This window comes from Danio rerio, chromosome 25, assembly GCF_049306965.1.
Source record: "Danio rerio strain Tuebingen ecotype United States chromosome 25, GRCz12tu, whole genome shotgun sequence".
NCBI classification, from domain to species: Eukaryota; Metazoa; Chordata; class Actinopteri; order Cypriniformes; family Danionidae; genus Danio; species Danio rerio.
In genome coordinates this window covers 34,333,605-34,349,254 of record NC_133200.1, presented here as the reverse complement: position 1 = coordinate 34,349,254, position 15,650 = coordinate 34,333,605, and the positions used below count along the sequence as shown (strand labels likewise).

Below are 15,650 nucleotides of genomic sequence, written 5' to 3'. Positions count from 1 at the left end.
AATCAATCTGGGGTGCATTTCTGAAAACCATGATCAGCTAACTAAGGTCGCAAGTTCCGTTGTTACAAACATAGTTTGTTGATTTGCCGTTTCCCAAATCCGTCGTTCCAACAAACATTCGCAAACTGCGTCGCAAACTTGTACACTTGCGACTACACCTCTGGAGCTGTAGTTAGAAACAGAGTTCCTGGCTTTTTTCTATTCCCAGTTATCACCCCTATGCCCTATTCATTTGAAACATTCTAACATTTAAACTTGGAATTATTTAAATAAAGAAGCATTAAAGTCATCAATCTTAGGTGTAATTTGCTTTCAAAGCATTTTTACAGTTCAGTTTTAGCAATCTTCATGTTTACAATTGCGTTCCCTTCACAGTGCACTTTAAAAACATTGATGTAATTTTAAACACAGCCATGGCTCAGGATGAAAGCTATAGGTGACTTTTATTTACAAGCCACAGTTTGCTTTTATTCTGGCCCTGATCTGGCCTATTACTTCTAATAATTGATTAAACATTTTAATGATCAAACTTTTCAAGCAAAGTTCTTAAAAGTTACAGCATCCCAACTTTATATTGAGAGGTTCAGGGCTATGAGGCCAACTAAAGCAAATACTTTTCTCTATGATGGTGACTTTAGTCTATGTGGTCCACATATGTTTTATGATAACTGGGCCACATTTGCCATATCTTCTCTGGGCTGCTTTAGGCTCACAGCCACATTAGCCAGAGCTAATTGTGCTAAATATTTGCCAAACGTGGCCCACATTTGTTTTAGGATAACTGGGCCCCATTTGCCATATCTTCTCTGGGCCATTATAGGCTCAAGTCCACATTACCCACAGCTTACTGTGTCAAATATTTGACAAAAGTGGCCCACATATGTTTTCAGATAACTGGGCCACATTTTCTATGTCTTCTCTGGGCCACTATGGGCTAACGGCTGCATTAGCCATAGCTTACTGTGCCAAATATTTGCCAAAAGTGGCCCACAAATGTCTAAAGATAACTGGGCCACATTTTCCATATCTTCTCTGGGCCACTATAGGCCAACGGCTGCATTAGCCATAGTTTACTGTGCCAAATATTTGCCAAAAGTGGCCCACATATGTCTAAAGATAACTGGGCCACATATTCCATATCTTCTCTGGGCCATTATAGGCTAACGGCTGCATTAGCCATAGCTTACTGTGCCAAATATTAGCCAAAAGTGGCCCATATATGTTTAAAAAACCTGGGACACATTTGCCATATCTTCTCTGGGCCACATTAGGCTCACAGTCGCAATAGCCAGAGCTTACTGTGCCAAAAGTGGCCCACGTATGTTTTAAAATAAATGGGCCACATTTGTTATGTTTTCTCTGGGCCACATAAGGCTCACAGTCCCAATAGCCAGAGCTTACTGTGCCAAATATTTGCCAAAAGTGGCCCACATATGTCTAAAGATAACTGGGCCATATTTTCCATATCTTTTCTGGGCCACTATAGGCTAACGGCTGCATTAGCCATAGCTTACTGTGCCAAATAATTGCCAAAAGTGGCCCACATACGTTTTAAAAAACCTGGGCCACATTTGCCATATCTTCTCTGGGCCACTATAGGCTAATGGCTGCATTAGCCATAGCTTACTGTGCCAAATATTAGCCAAATGTGGCCCATATATGTCTAAAGATAACTGGGCCATATTTTCCATATCTTCTCTGGGCCATTATAGGCTAACGGCTGCATTAGCGATAGCTTACTGAGTCAAATATTTGCCAAAAGTGGCCCACATATGTTTTTTCAGATAACTGGGCCACATTTTCTATATGTTCTCTGGGCCACTATAATCTAACGGCTGCATTAGCCATAGCTTACTGTGCCAAATATTTGCCAAAAGTGGCCCACATATGTCTAAAGATAACTGGGCCACATTTTCCATATCTTCTCTGGGCCACTATAGGCTAACGGCTGCATTAGCCATAGCTTACTGTGCCAAATATTTGCCAAAAGTGGCCCATATATGTTTTAAAAAACCTGGGACACATTTGCCATATCTTCTCTGGGCCACATTAGGCTCACAGTCGCAATAGCCAAAGCTTACTGTGCCAAAAGTGGCCCACGTTTGTTTTAAAATAAATGGGCCACATTTGTTATGTTTTCTCTGGGCCACATTAGGCTCGCAGTCCCAATAGCCAGAGCTTACTGTGCCAAATATTTGCCAAAAGTGGCCCACATATGTCTTAAGATAACTGGGCCACATTTTCCATATCTTCTCTGGGCCACTATAGGCTAACGGCTGCATTAGCCATAGCTTACTGTGCCAAATATTTGCCAAAAGTGGCCCACATATGTCTTAAAATAACTGGGCCACATTACTGCACCTACACATGTGAGCCACTTTAAATTTAGACCTGGAATACCCTTAAATGACTATGCCACTGTTTTGCCCACATTCGTCCTTCGTCATTAGGGCCAAATTTATCATTTTCCACATGGGCCACACATTAAGCTCACGTTCAGATTACATTTTGCCATAAATGCCAAATCTTTGTCCTAAATTACCCATATATGAATTTGAATCTTTGGCCCCCCTTTACCATTGTACAGGTGGGCCAATTCAGGCTCACATTCATTTTGTCTGGGGCGAAGGAAGACCACCAGTGCTGCATAACTGCCTAAAGTGGCCCACATACATATGCTATCTGGGTAATATACAAAAATATAAAAAACATTTTCTCAAATATCTTCAGTATTTTATATCTGTTTAATGTTAGGTTAATGAGATCGTGCTTAAAGCTACTGATTTTATACTAAAACAAACTATTGCTTAATATTAAACAAATGCTCATATAGTAATTATTTAGCTATTTTTCTTAATCATTAAAAAAGCACATGGTAATCATAGTTCATTTAATTGATCATTCCGAGTAAAGCATCAGTCTCACATCTTCAGACTCAAAGACGTAGCATATCATGCGGTACTGCTTGTGGTTTGCATCACTGTTGAGGCCTGATTCTGTGCAGTCGAGCGAGGAGTTGGAAAGACGTCTGCGAGCCATCAGAACCACCACATTACCGATGTCTGCGATGTAGGAGATGGTGCGGAGAGCGTTGTCCATCATCGTCTCCTGTAAAACAAACAGTGGAAATTAATCACCTCTACTGCAGCTTTCATAAAAAAAATACGATTTACAACGTTATACAGTTTTCAATGTCATTTGTAATCTATTTTATTCAATGCTTATTTTGAAATTTTGCAATAACAAATCATATTTTATACGTAAAAATATATTTTTTATCAGTAATACAGGGGACTCCAGTTAAAATTTTGCCCAGGGCACTAAATATCAGGACCAGCTGTGTAAAAATGCATACTTGCATATGTGTGTAAATGCTTACCCACACAATTACCAGCTTCATATGAAATGCACGTACAGTACCTGTGTGTCAGCGTTGAGCACCTTGATGGCTTTAGTCGAGATGAACAAGTCAATTTCTGTCAAGCTCTGAGTTTCAACCTCTACAGCCTGAAAATAAGAAAGGTTACAGTGTCATCTAGTGGACTGAGAGGGAAATACTGACAGTAGCATTTTCATTTTTAGTACTTATATAAGCCTGTGTGACATTTGACAGCCTTAACACATTTGAATATGTGTGAAATCTTTTTTTAGCTTACCTTAACGCAGTCCACAGCTTCCTGCGCCTGCTTCATGCGTACGCTTTTAGACGGGTTTCTGTCAGACAGAAGCTGAGTAGAGCCGAGGTAGTTTGCAGCAAATATGATTCCATTAATAAGATCTTCTGGCTCACATGGACCAGGAACTGTAACACAAATACAGAGACAATCATAAGCACAATGACCTATTTAACTAAACTAATGAACTATACTAAGCATTTAACTAATTTAACTAAAAATAATCTATTTAGCAGGAGGGCTTATAATTTTGACTTCAACCATATACCCTGAACCAATGTAAACAAATATACAAATAGAAGATCTTTATAATGAATTCTCCTTCAGATATTTAAAGGTTTGTCACAATACTCAGTTGCGTTTACAACAGAACTTACTATCCACAAAGCTTGGGAAAGAGGGGTTTCTCTGGGTCTGCTGAGAAGAAAACAGTATTTAAATTTCAGACCTGACAGAACCGACGCTCAGATATACTGTTCAGCATATATTTAGGTAACTTGCCGGTCTATTTTGTCCAGATGGTGGCCCAGTACTACTGTCCTGTGAAGCACTTTGAGAAACCTGTAGAAACATTCAAATGCAGGTTGACTATAGGTACAGTTTCTAAAAGTCAGTCATGAACTTGCTTTAATAAAGAATGCATCAAAAAAATCTGCCCATGTAAATGTACATGGCCAGCTAGTGAAGTGCTGTGCAGGTAAACTTCACTCCTCTGACCTCTAAAAAGGTGCTCTAGTCGCCAGTTTGATCCTAGCTCAGAGCGGGTTGAGTGGTGTAGGACTGGCAGGGGTGGTATTGGTGCCGTGACCCGCATGGGAGTGGGGTTTAGGGGCCAAGTGTAACAGAGGCTAGCTAGTGAAGTGCTGTGCAGGTAAACCTCACTCCTCTGACCTCTAAAAAATTTCTCTAGTCATTAGTTTGATCCCAGCTCAGTTGGGGTTGAGTGGTTTAGGACTGGCAGGGGTCGAATTGGTGCCGTGACCTAGATGAGAGTGAGGTTTGGGGGCTAAGTGTAACAGAGGCTAGCTAGTGAAGTGCTTTGCAGGTAAACCTCACTCCTCTGACTTCTAAAAAATTTCTCTAGTCATCAGTTTGATTCCAGCTCAGATGGGGTTGAGTGGTGTAGGACTGGCAGGGGTGGTATTGGTGCCGTGATCCATATGGGAGTGAGGTTTAGGGGCTAAGTGTAACAGAGGCTTGCTAGTGAAGTGCTGTGCAGGTAAACTTCACTCCTCTGACCTCTAAAAAGGTGCTCTAGTCATCAGTTTGATCCTAGCTCAGAGCAGGTTGAGTGGTGTAGGACTGGCAGGGGTGGTATTGGTGCCGTGACCTGGATGAGAGTGAGGTTTAGGGGCTAAGTGTAACAGAGGCTAGCTAGTAAAGTGCTGTGCAGGCAAACCTCACTCCTCTGACCTCTAAAAAGGTGCTCTAGTCACCAGTTTGATCCCAGCTCAGAGCAGGTTGAGTGGTGTAGGACTGGCAGAGGTGATATTGGCGTCGTCATCCAGATGGGAGTGAGGTTTAGGGGCTAAGTGTAACAGAGGCTAACTAGTGAAGTGCTGTGCAGGTAAACTTCACTCCTCTGACCTCTAAAAAGGGGCTCTAGTCACCAGTTTGATCCCAGCTCAGAGCAGGTTGAGTGGTGTAGGACTGGCAGGAGTTGTATTGGTGCTGTGACCCAGATGGGAGTGAGGTTTAGGGGCTAAATGTAACAGAGGCTAGCTAGTGAAGTGCTGTGCAGGTAAACTTCACTCCTCTGACCTCTAAAAACTTTATCTAGTCACCAGTTTGATCCCAGCTCAGATGAGGTTGAGTGGTGTAGGACCGGCAGGGGTTGTATTGGTGCCGTGACCTAGATAAGAGTGAGGTTTGGGGGCTAAGTGTAACAGTGGCTAGCTAGTGAAGTGCTGTGCAGGTAAACCTCACTCCTCTGACCTCTAAAAACTTTATCTAGTCACCAGTTTGATCCCAGCTCAGATGAGGTTGAGTGGTGTAGGACCGGCAGGGGTTGTATTGGTGCCGTGACCAAGATAAGAGTGAGGTTTGGGGGCTAAGTGTAACAGTGGCTAGCTAGTGAAGTGCTGTGCAGGTAAACTTCACTCCTCTGACCTCTAAAAATGTGCTCTAGTCACCAGTTTGATCCCAGCTCAGAGCAGGTTGAGTGGTGTAGGACTGGCAGAGGTTATATTGGCACCGTGATCTAGATGGGAGTGAGGTTTAGGGGCTAAGTGTAACAGAGGCTAGCTAGTGAAGTGCTGTGCAGGTAAACCTCAATTCTCTGACCTCTAAAAATGTGCTCTAGTCACCAGTTTGATCCCAGCTCAGATGGGGTTGAGTGGTGTAGGACTGGCAGGGGTTACATTGCTGCCGTGACCCGTATGGGAGTGAGGTTTAGGGGGGTAAGTGTAACAGAGGCTAGCTAGTAAAAAGCTGTGCAGGTACACCTCACTCCTCTGACTTCTAAAAACGTGCTCTAGTTGCCAGTTCGATCCCAGCTCAGAGCGGGTTCAGAGGTGTAAGACTGATGAGGGTTACATTGGTGTTGTGACCCGGATAGGTGTGAAGTTTAGGGGGGTATGTAAAACAGAGGCTAGCTTAAACACCTTTCCATGCGTTTATGTCTTTGTTAAAAAAATGTATGAGGTTGTTTACTTTCTCGTTTCACGAGTTCACTCTTACAGATGTTTAAAAAATAAAGCTGCTGTTAAGGGAGAGTGCTCCGCATCTTCAATATCATATACATCTGGGTTCTTCCACGATTCGTCTGATCTTGTGGTCTTGGGTATTGGAATTGAATTTTGTCGGTTGATGATGAAGTTACACGAGAACACAAGGACGTAAGATTGTTTGAAAATGCATATTGAGAAACAGCCAAGGTCTCCTTCACTCACCATCTTAGCTCAATATGTATATTATTGAATCTCCAAACAGACCCCATACTACTCTTTATTGAAATGAATGACAACTGGTCTGTCATTTGTCAAAGGTTAGGCAGTTTAGGAGAGATTACTGACAAGACTATGGTGGAAGATGCATGAACACAAAATGTTTTTTTTTTTTGGTGGTAATGGGATAGTTAATTTGGGGGGGGGGGGGGGGGGGGTGCTACAATAAGAGGGCAGCACACAAATGGTGTAAAAAGCAAAGACTTCTTAACAGGTAGAAGATAATTTTCAGAGTTACCTGTTCCTCATTAGGCCTTGTCTTCTCTTCTTCGACAGGTTTGGCTGAGTCCTTATTTACCTGTTTGGCTGGGGACTGTACAGGTGTATTAGCTTGGCCTCTGGGTTTACTGTTTCTCTTGCCTGATGATGCTGAAGAGGCTCTGGGGCTCTCAGGGGCCCCTTTTACATTTTTTGCCTGATCAGGTGCAACTTTGGTCCTTCCTGAGTTGTTTGGAGCAATAATGAGTTTTGTTTTAACTTCATTCTCAATCCGCGCTTCAACATTTCCAGAAATCTTCCTTTCATTTTCACCATTTGATTTGTGACTACAAATGGGATGGTCCTGTGGTCTGTTTTTGCAATTTTCAGGACTTTTACTTCGCTTGTGAGAATTGTTCCCATCTCCGCCCCTGGCATCCTCTCTAGAGTATTTTAGCAAGTGTCTTTTTTTCCAAGTGCCTCTGTCCTCTGCATCTGCAGATTTACCTTTAATGGTGACCGCGCTATGGCCCTGGTAAGCAGTTTCTCTGTTGTTTTTCGTCTCCAAATGATGTCCTCTATACTTGAAATTTTGTCTAGAGTCTTTCCTTGATTCTCTGGCCACCGGGGCATTTGAAACTTTTGGACAGTCACTACCATTCTTGTCCCGAACCCTTTCCATTCGATCTCTCTGTGTACAATTTGACCCTAGAGGAACATCTCTTGAGTATTTGGGATTATCCTGGCTTCTTCTACTTTCTTGACCCACTTTAACACGACTGAACTCTTGAGGAGGACTTTTGCCTTCTCTACGACAGACATTAGAACAATTGTCTTTATGTGGAATTTCATTGTTGTTCAGCTCCGCTTCATTCCCTTCATAATGGAAGAAGCCACCATTGTCTTCTTCTTCGCTGTCCTCTTCCTCCACGTCTTCCTCTGTTTCTTCTTCATCCTCCTCATCCTCAGCCATCGGGGCTTGCACGAAGGTTGTCTCAGTGATGGGTTCAGGCTGTTTATAAACCATCGTAGCTGCATCTTTTTGCTGACCCTTGCATAAGCTTGTGTCTGAGTGTTCCCAAGCTTCCTTTGGTTTGCAACTCTCCCGGACGTCCTGAGATGTGCTGGGACACTCGGCACCATCTGCCCCTTCATGACAGTCCAATCCTTCCATGTAACTTTCATCCTCGGGACAACAGTGGACATAGTAAGTCATCCTGTCTGCTTCGGTTTGCAGTTCCTCATCTTCCTCATAGTCTCGCTCCACCTCTTCTTGCTCGTCCCCGGATCCTACATTATCGTATTCGGACAGCGAGTCCTCCTCCATGCTGTCTGGCTGAAGAGGGCTTTCTCCTCGTATGGAGTCATCCCCAGATTCATCGCTTAGAGAGTATTGAGCTGGGGTAGGTGAGGGTGTTTGGCAATCCAGCTTGTCATGCTCGGCTTCCTCAAGAACTGGATCATCTCTATCTCCAGAGAGCTGTTCTCTTCCCTCAGGCACAGCGCTAAAGGCAGGTGGATTGAGCTCTGCAGCAACACTTCTGGTTTCTGGTCTTCTTTTGAAAGCCATGATGAGCTTTTATCAGCCCCACAAATGTGGGTTTCAGTCAGCCCTAAAACAAAATACAAATTTTTAGATTAAAACTGACAAATGTGAGTAAAACCTTGCTTAGATGAACGACTGCAACAAAAGTTTTGCCTACACAACAGATTTGTCTCATGCCAGATTAACAACCCAGGCTTATTCTGATCACGTAACCCTATACACATTTCTGGAAAGGGCAAAATACGTCCCAGGAGCTATGTTTTTTTTGCAATTTTTGTTTTCACAAGTCCACCAGAGGCCGCTGTGTACTCGTTTTCAGATCTCAAATTTCTCTTGCGAGTGCCATTCGTGCCTGCTTTTCTCACGTAAATCCACCATAGGCTGCTGTTTATGTTTTTTCACATCTTAAATGTATATCACGAGTGCCATCAGCGCCTCCTCTTCTCGCATAAATCCATCAGAGGCCTCTGTGTACACTTGTTCAGATCTCAATTTTCTCTCGCGAGTGCCATTTGCACCTGCTCTTCTTGCGTAAATCCACCAGAGGCCGGTGTGTATGCTTTTCAATTTTTTATGTTGTCGACTGACTGACTGACTGACCCGATCGACTGACCCACCCTTCTTTTTCCATAAACCCAACCAATAGTATTTTAAAAAGCAATCCAGAAAAAGAAAACCCCACATTTAGATTTTACCACATTCTCACACTGTAATTTACTTGTTTATTGTATCTTTTGGCTTTTGTTTTTGCTTTACCTGCTTTCTGAAACTGTTCTTCGCCAGACTCTAACACTGTTGTAGCAGTCAACTCCGCTCTGTGTCTTAAGTCCATCGATGTGCGTGTCGAGCTACCAGACAAACTGGTAACAATGGAAAAGCCGTCCATATGGAGGTGAGCAGTCAGCTGGTAAGCGAGAAAAGGAACGGCGTCATACTGCCTCTTAGCGCTCATTTTAAAGACGAAATGCAGCCATACATACGTCTGACTACATAATTCGCGATCTCCAGAAATGTATATGAGCTACGTTTTCAGAATGAGCCTGTGTTGCAGATCAGGTTTATTTTAGTAAATGTAAACTAAAACAAGACTAACACTATTTCTCAAAAAGCAATTTCATTAATTAAAACAGACTGCTTTCAGAATTAATAAGCATTTGTTCTGTTGACGATTGTTGAAAACTGTTTAGAGAAACACATGTATATGATTTTTACTCCCTTAGTCCCTTTATTCATCCGGGGTCGCCACAGCGGAATGAACCGCCCACTAATCCAGCACATTATTACACAGCGGATGCCCTTCCAGTCGCAACCCATCTCTGGGTGTTAATCGCCAGATTGGGTAGCTATACATGAACAAAGGGAAATTAAAACCTGTAAAAAAAAAAGATTTAAGACCTACAAGACAATTTTTCAGAAGATTTAAGACCTTTTAAGGCCTAAAAATAAGCTTTTGAGATTTAAGACATTTTAAGACTTTTTAAGACTCAGCAGATAACATGTGAATGGTAACACTAAAGAAAGTGGTCATGTTTAAGTGGTCTCTTACAGTAACGTTTCCATATCTGTACTTATTTATAGCCTGATATTTTGAAAAAAAAAATGTATTGGACTAAAGTGTTTATTTTTATCGAGTAAGTGCTAGAATAAATTGTGCCAATATCCTAAATTTGCTTATAAGCAATTTACATCTACACCCTAATTTTGTAGTCCCGCAGCTCTATTAAAACCTCAGAGGAAAACAACCTTCTCCGAATCAAAGCACAGCATCAGGGAGACAGATTTGCACAATTCAGCAGGTGTATCAGCAGGAAACATGCTGATATTTGCCTGCACTACAGGGACTCTCGCTATTGATGAAAGGCATCAGGTTCCCTGTGGAAATACAGCCTCCTGCTTTTGATTATGTGACTCACTTAATGTGTCCCCTTATACAACACAAGCTTGTTTTAACCACAGATGAACTCAAGATGTTTTTGCTGAAACCTTAGTCATTGTCATATTCATTCATTCATTTACTTCAGCTTAGTCCCTTTATTCATCAGGGGTTGAACAGTGGAATGAACTGCCAACCTTTGCAGCATATATTATACACAACGGACTGCAACCCAGTACTGGGAAATATCCATACAGACTCATTCTCACACACACACACACACACACACACACAAACACACACACACACACACACACACACACACACACACACACACACACACACACACATGTTTGTTTTTGTGAAAAGTGGGGACATTACATAGGTTTCCACTCATTTTATACTGTCCAAAAAGTATATTGTATTGCCCTCACCCCACCCCATCCCTAAACCCAACCATCACATGTGCAGCTTTACTCTCTGATTAAACTCATTCTGTAGGATTCATAAGGATTTTGAGAAATGAGGACGTCAGCAATGTCCTCATATTTCACCTCCTTTTTGTAATACCTGTGTCATACCCATGTCAATATACAGATTTGTGTCCTGATGTCACTAAAACAAGCACACACACACACACAAACACACACACACAAACACAGACACACAAAAACACACACACACACGCACAAACACACTACGCCCAGTTTAGTTTATTCAATTCACCTATAGCGCATGTCTGTGGGGAAAACCGGAGCACCCGGAGGAAACCCATGCGAACACAGAGAGTAATAAGTTGACTTCTAGTTGATCATTTGGTATTAGAAGTGTCTTATATGAAAGGCGAATGCCTCTAGATTACGCTTATTTGACCAAAATAAAATCTGATCATGCCTTGATTTTTAATGATTTAATTAGGACAGTAAGGTCTGACTTTGCTTAGACAAAAGTCTTGTCACTTAACGAAAATGATGTCCAGTCTAGAATATAAAGTCATGCTGCAGTGGAAACAGAATGAATATTGTGTCTGACTCCATCATGAGCTTGGAGGACTGCATCCATACATCTCTACAATGACTCAAATCACTTAATAAAGTCATCTGGAATGGCAAAGAAAGCGTTCCTGCAGGACTCCCAGAGTTCATCAAGTGTCTTTGGATTCATCTTCAATGCCTCCTCCTTCATCTTACCCCAGACATGCTCAATAATGTTCATATCTGGTGACTGGGCTGGCCAATCCTGTAGCACATTGACCTTTTTTGCTTTCAGGAGCTTTGATGTGGAGGCTGAAGTATGAGAAGGAGCGCTCTCCTGCTGAAGAATTCGCCCTCTCCTGTGGTTTGTAATGTAATGGGCAGCACAAATGTCTTGATACCTCAGGCTGTTGATGTTGCCATTCAGATCTTTTGCACTCATACTGAATGTAACCCCAAACCATGATTTTTCCTTCACCAAACTTGACTGATTTCTCTAAGAATCTTGCTTGTTCCAACAGGTCTTCGGCAGTATTTGTGATGATTGGGAAGCAGTTCAACAGATGATTCATCAGGAGAAAAAAAATCTACCTTCTGCCACTTTTCCAAGTTATTATTTGTTGCTCTTACAACTGAGATCGACGACAAGACTTTTGTCAGATAGTGTATGGTGATTCAAAATGGCTGTATAAGTGTTATTAAAGAACGATTTGTGAATCTATCCACATTTAATAAATATGGTTTATATAAAGTTGCAAACTCAATCGATTCTTATTCCACATAATTTAAGCAACTCATGGTGTGAAGCTTCAGATAAACTCTGGAAATTGGTCCTGACCTTAAAAGGGGGGGGAAAAAGGCAAGCCTAAGCTGAAAATGTGGCCTCGGTCGAAGCATGTAATCGAACACATTAGTATCGCTATTAGATCAGCAAGAAACTGGCCGATATACCTGTCTTCCTTAATGTTCCTTTATGTTCACAGACTGTCAATGAATTTGCAGAGGGTTTCTTTCCATTTGGCATAAACTGCACAGCTTTCTTATTCAGCAATGCAGAAACGAGCCTTCATTCTTTATTTTTAAATGCTTGTTAAAGGAGACAGGTTTAAATAAATAAATGCTATATTGAGTATATGAATGCACTATAACTTAAGATACAAAAATTCCCACACCTTTTGCCGAGGAATTTTTCACTCTTTTTTTACACTGCAAAAATGTTTTTCTTCGATTTTTTTTGTCCTGTTTCTAGTCCAAATATCTAAAAATTCTTATATTAAGAAGCATTTTCTAGACAAGCAAAACATATCGTCTTGTTTTTAGAAATAATATGCCAAAATTAAGTGAGTTTTTTACTTAAAACAAGCAAAAAAAATCGACCAATGGGGTAAACAAAATAAGCTTGTTTTTCCTTTTGACACAAGATTATTTTGCTTTCCTCATTGGAAGATTGTTTTGCTTAGATTATTTTTCCCAATAACTTTTGGTGCAATATATATTGTACAACAAAAATGTTATAAATGACTAATGTATACAATGTTTTTGGGCTAACTTTTGAGTGCAGTTCGATTATCCTCAATGAACAATAACTTGACATAAACCTTCCCAGAACATTGTAAGAATATTTCCTGTTTTAAAAGAACCCATTTTTTGTTACCTTGGACGTATGAATGATTATATCAAAACAAAAGAACAACACAAGGATGTGTTCACACCTAATAAAGGACAATTACACCAATGCACAAGCTGTCAGACATGGTGCAACCCTTGGACCTGCCGGGAGTTGCTGTCTCATCTAAATGTAAATGCTTTAGTCTGGACACTTCCCTGCTAAAAAACCTTAATGCTGTACAAGAGCCACAGTGATGTGCAGCACTGCCTGGTCAAGCTGGTGTTCAGCTGGTCCATAAGCTGGTTTTTATATATAAAAAACAAACAAACACATGTGAAATTAATACAGTTTATGCTGGTTTATCTTTACAAAAATTAACCTTGCTTTTATTATAGTAATTGTGTAGTTACAATTATTTATTGGCATTTCTTTATATTTGCACGACTACAGTTGTATTACAAATACTATTAATGTTCCAAACCTATGGTTAATTTGCTTTAACTATAGTAGCACTGCATGCTAAACAAAAAAACAAACATTAGAAACCATTACAGACTATGCTAATGGTTTCCACTTTCCTATATCTACCATTAAAAACATTAAATACTAGCCAAATGTTAACTATTGAAATGGTATAATTAGTTTTGGGATGTATTCCATTTTTAGGATTTATTCCATGTATTCCATTATTAGGATTTATACAACAGTTCTGTCTGGATCTCGAATCTGATTGGCTGATAGCCGTACTATCAGCATCCGTACAACCTCTTTACCCTTTGTGTATTACTCCGCCCACAAACAGCCAGCAACAAGCAGACACAACAGTTTGACAAATATTACTGCTGTTACACAACAAAATATACATTTGAGGCTTTTTTAGTCGAGAATGTAGTTGTTTAGATTGCAACTATGCAGTTTATTTGCAAGAACAGTGCAATCGTTTTTTTATACCGATTTGCTCGCATATCAGGAATGTGTGTTGTGTTGGCAGATTGAAATAAGCAAAGTCTGCACGTGTTTAGCGTTTTTTCTTATCGCAAACACAACAGCAGTCTGGTAACGTTAGTGGGTTCGTTGTTATTTCCGGGGTTAATTATTGCGATATCCCGATTGCAACAGAGAAATAATGTAGACTGTAACACTGTAAGAAGATATCTCTGTAGATGGATGGTATTTCATGCCACATTCAGCCTTATAATCTTAAAGTGTAAGCAAAATCAGCAGTTTTTTCATTACTTTAGACAGAGTCATTCAAACACTAGCTCTAAAGTGACGTTGGTGAATTAGTAAAGGCTTTTGCTGTTTTGACGTCAGCTGCAGATGAGAATGTATGGCGGAAGAAAGTAGTTTCTAATAAAAAAAGGGTTTTAGACTTTCCGTGTTGGATTTTCTTATTTATATACAGGATCGTGACGTTGAACTGTTGTATAAACACAATATCACACTCGTAGCAGTGCGATATGGCTGTATATAAACACTGGTGGGACGCTAAGGCAGCGCACGCCTCCCACCAGTGCTGATATACAGCCTTATCGCACTGCTACTCATGTGATATTGCTCATATATTTTATTAGAAGGTAAAATAATATCACTAGTCCCACTGAACCGATACAGTTTCTATTAAAACCAATATAATTTACATTACAACTGTTAAAACTATAACAAAAGAACTATTATTAGAACTTCTGTGTTGGTTTCTATTAATTTTTTTCAGCCAGGTAACCAATTTAACCATGGTATTGGTAATAAAACTGTGGTTAAACAAATCGGTAGTCAACGTGCCAAGATACACTATAAAAAAAAAACGTATTTACTATAATAAAACCATGTTTACCAATTTAAAAAAAAAAAAAAACGACAACAATTTATGAGTTTTGTTTTTGTGGTCTTTTTGATTCATACTATAGTGAATTACTTGAATTAATCTGTTGTAGTTATTCGATATTTGCAATTGTAATACAACAACTATAGTAATATAATGAAATTACCCAACAGCTAAATTACCTACAACTGGATATTATGCTGGGCGATGCAGTGGCGCAGTAGATAGTGCTGTCGCCTCACAGCAAGACGTTTCTGTGTGGAGTTTGCATGTTCTCCCAGCGTTCGCGTGGGTTTCCTCCAGGTGCTCCGGTTTCCCCCACAGTCCAAAGATATGCGGTACAGGTGAATTGGGTAGGCTAAATTGTCCTTAGTGTATGAGTGTGTGTGAATGAGTGTGGATGTTTCCCAGAGATGGGTTGCGGCTGGAAGGGCATCCGCTGTGTAAAACGTGCTGGATAAGTTGGCGGTTCATTCCGCAGTGGCGACCACGGATTAATAAAGGGACTAAGCCGAAAGGAAAATGAATGAATGAATGAATGTACAGTATATTATACTACAATATACCACAGCTGAGTTAGAGTAGATTAAACGGAGTTTAACAGGTCACTTTATCTGTAGCATTCATTAACAAAGTTGTAAATAAATACTAAAATATATACAGTAAAATCCATTTCACTACATTATGGTTCAAAAACACTATAGTGTTTACTATAAATTGCTATAGTATTTCATCATGTGACCAAATTGTATAAATATTTTAACACACAGATATGCCCTAACAGCTTCACAAAACACATTCAGTTCTGTTTCAATCTATCTATCTATCTATCTAATATATATATATATATATATATATATATATATATATATATATATATATATATATATATATATATATATATACCTCCTTCAGTACCAAAATAACCTCATATCCAGTAGTTCTGACGTCACAATCCATTCTTCCAGTGATCTCGAGACTGAATTACTGCAACATCCATCGACCCGGA

At 40.3% G+C, this 15,650-nt stretch overlaps 2 protein-coding genes across 5 annotated transcripts in view; one reads left to right on the top strand and one right to left on the bottom strand.

Moving 5' to 3' along the window:
* The window catches only part of LOC141381016 (uncharacterized), a 191,831-nt gene that overhangs the window by 11,703 nt on the left and 164,478 nt on the right, over positions 1 to 15,650 (top strand). The gene's annotated exons all lie outside the window — the stretch shown is intronic.
* Positions 1 to 15,650, bottom strand: part of apba2a (amyloid beta (A4) precursor protein-binding, family A, member 2a) — a 29,438-nt gene that overhangs the window by 13,294 nt on the left and 494 nt on the right. Inside the window, exons 1-7 of one of the 4 annotated variants that reach the window (XM_073943289.1) lie at positions 9,120 to 9,734; positions 6,858 to 8,430; positions 4,176 to 4,235; positions 4,052 to 4,088; positions 3,657 to 3,802; positions 3,421 to 3,507; positions 2,926 to 3,108 (exon numbers count right to left, since the gene is read on the bottom strand). In XM_073943289.1, coding sequence (XP_073799390.1) covers positions 2,926 to 3,108; positions 3,421 to 3,507; positions 3,657 to 3,802; positions 4,052 to 4,088; positions 4,176 to 4,235; positions 6,858 to 8,387 — 2,043 coding nt within the window. In that variant the 5' untranslated portion in view covers positions 8,388 to 8,430; positions 9,120 to 9,734. Of the gene's footprint in view, positions 1 to 2,925; positions 3,109 to 3,420; positions 3,508 to 3,656; positions 3,803 to 4,051; positions 4,092 to 4,175; positions 4,236 to 6,857; positions 8,431 to 9,119; positions 9,735 to 15,650 lie in introns of those variants that run through there. The other 3 variants (XM_073943288.1, XM_021470720.2, XM_009298125.4) reach the window with 3 other exon arrangements.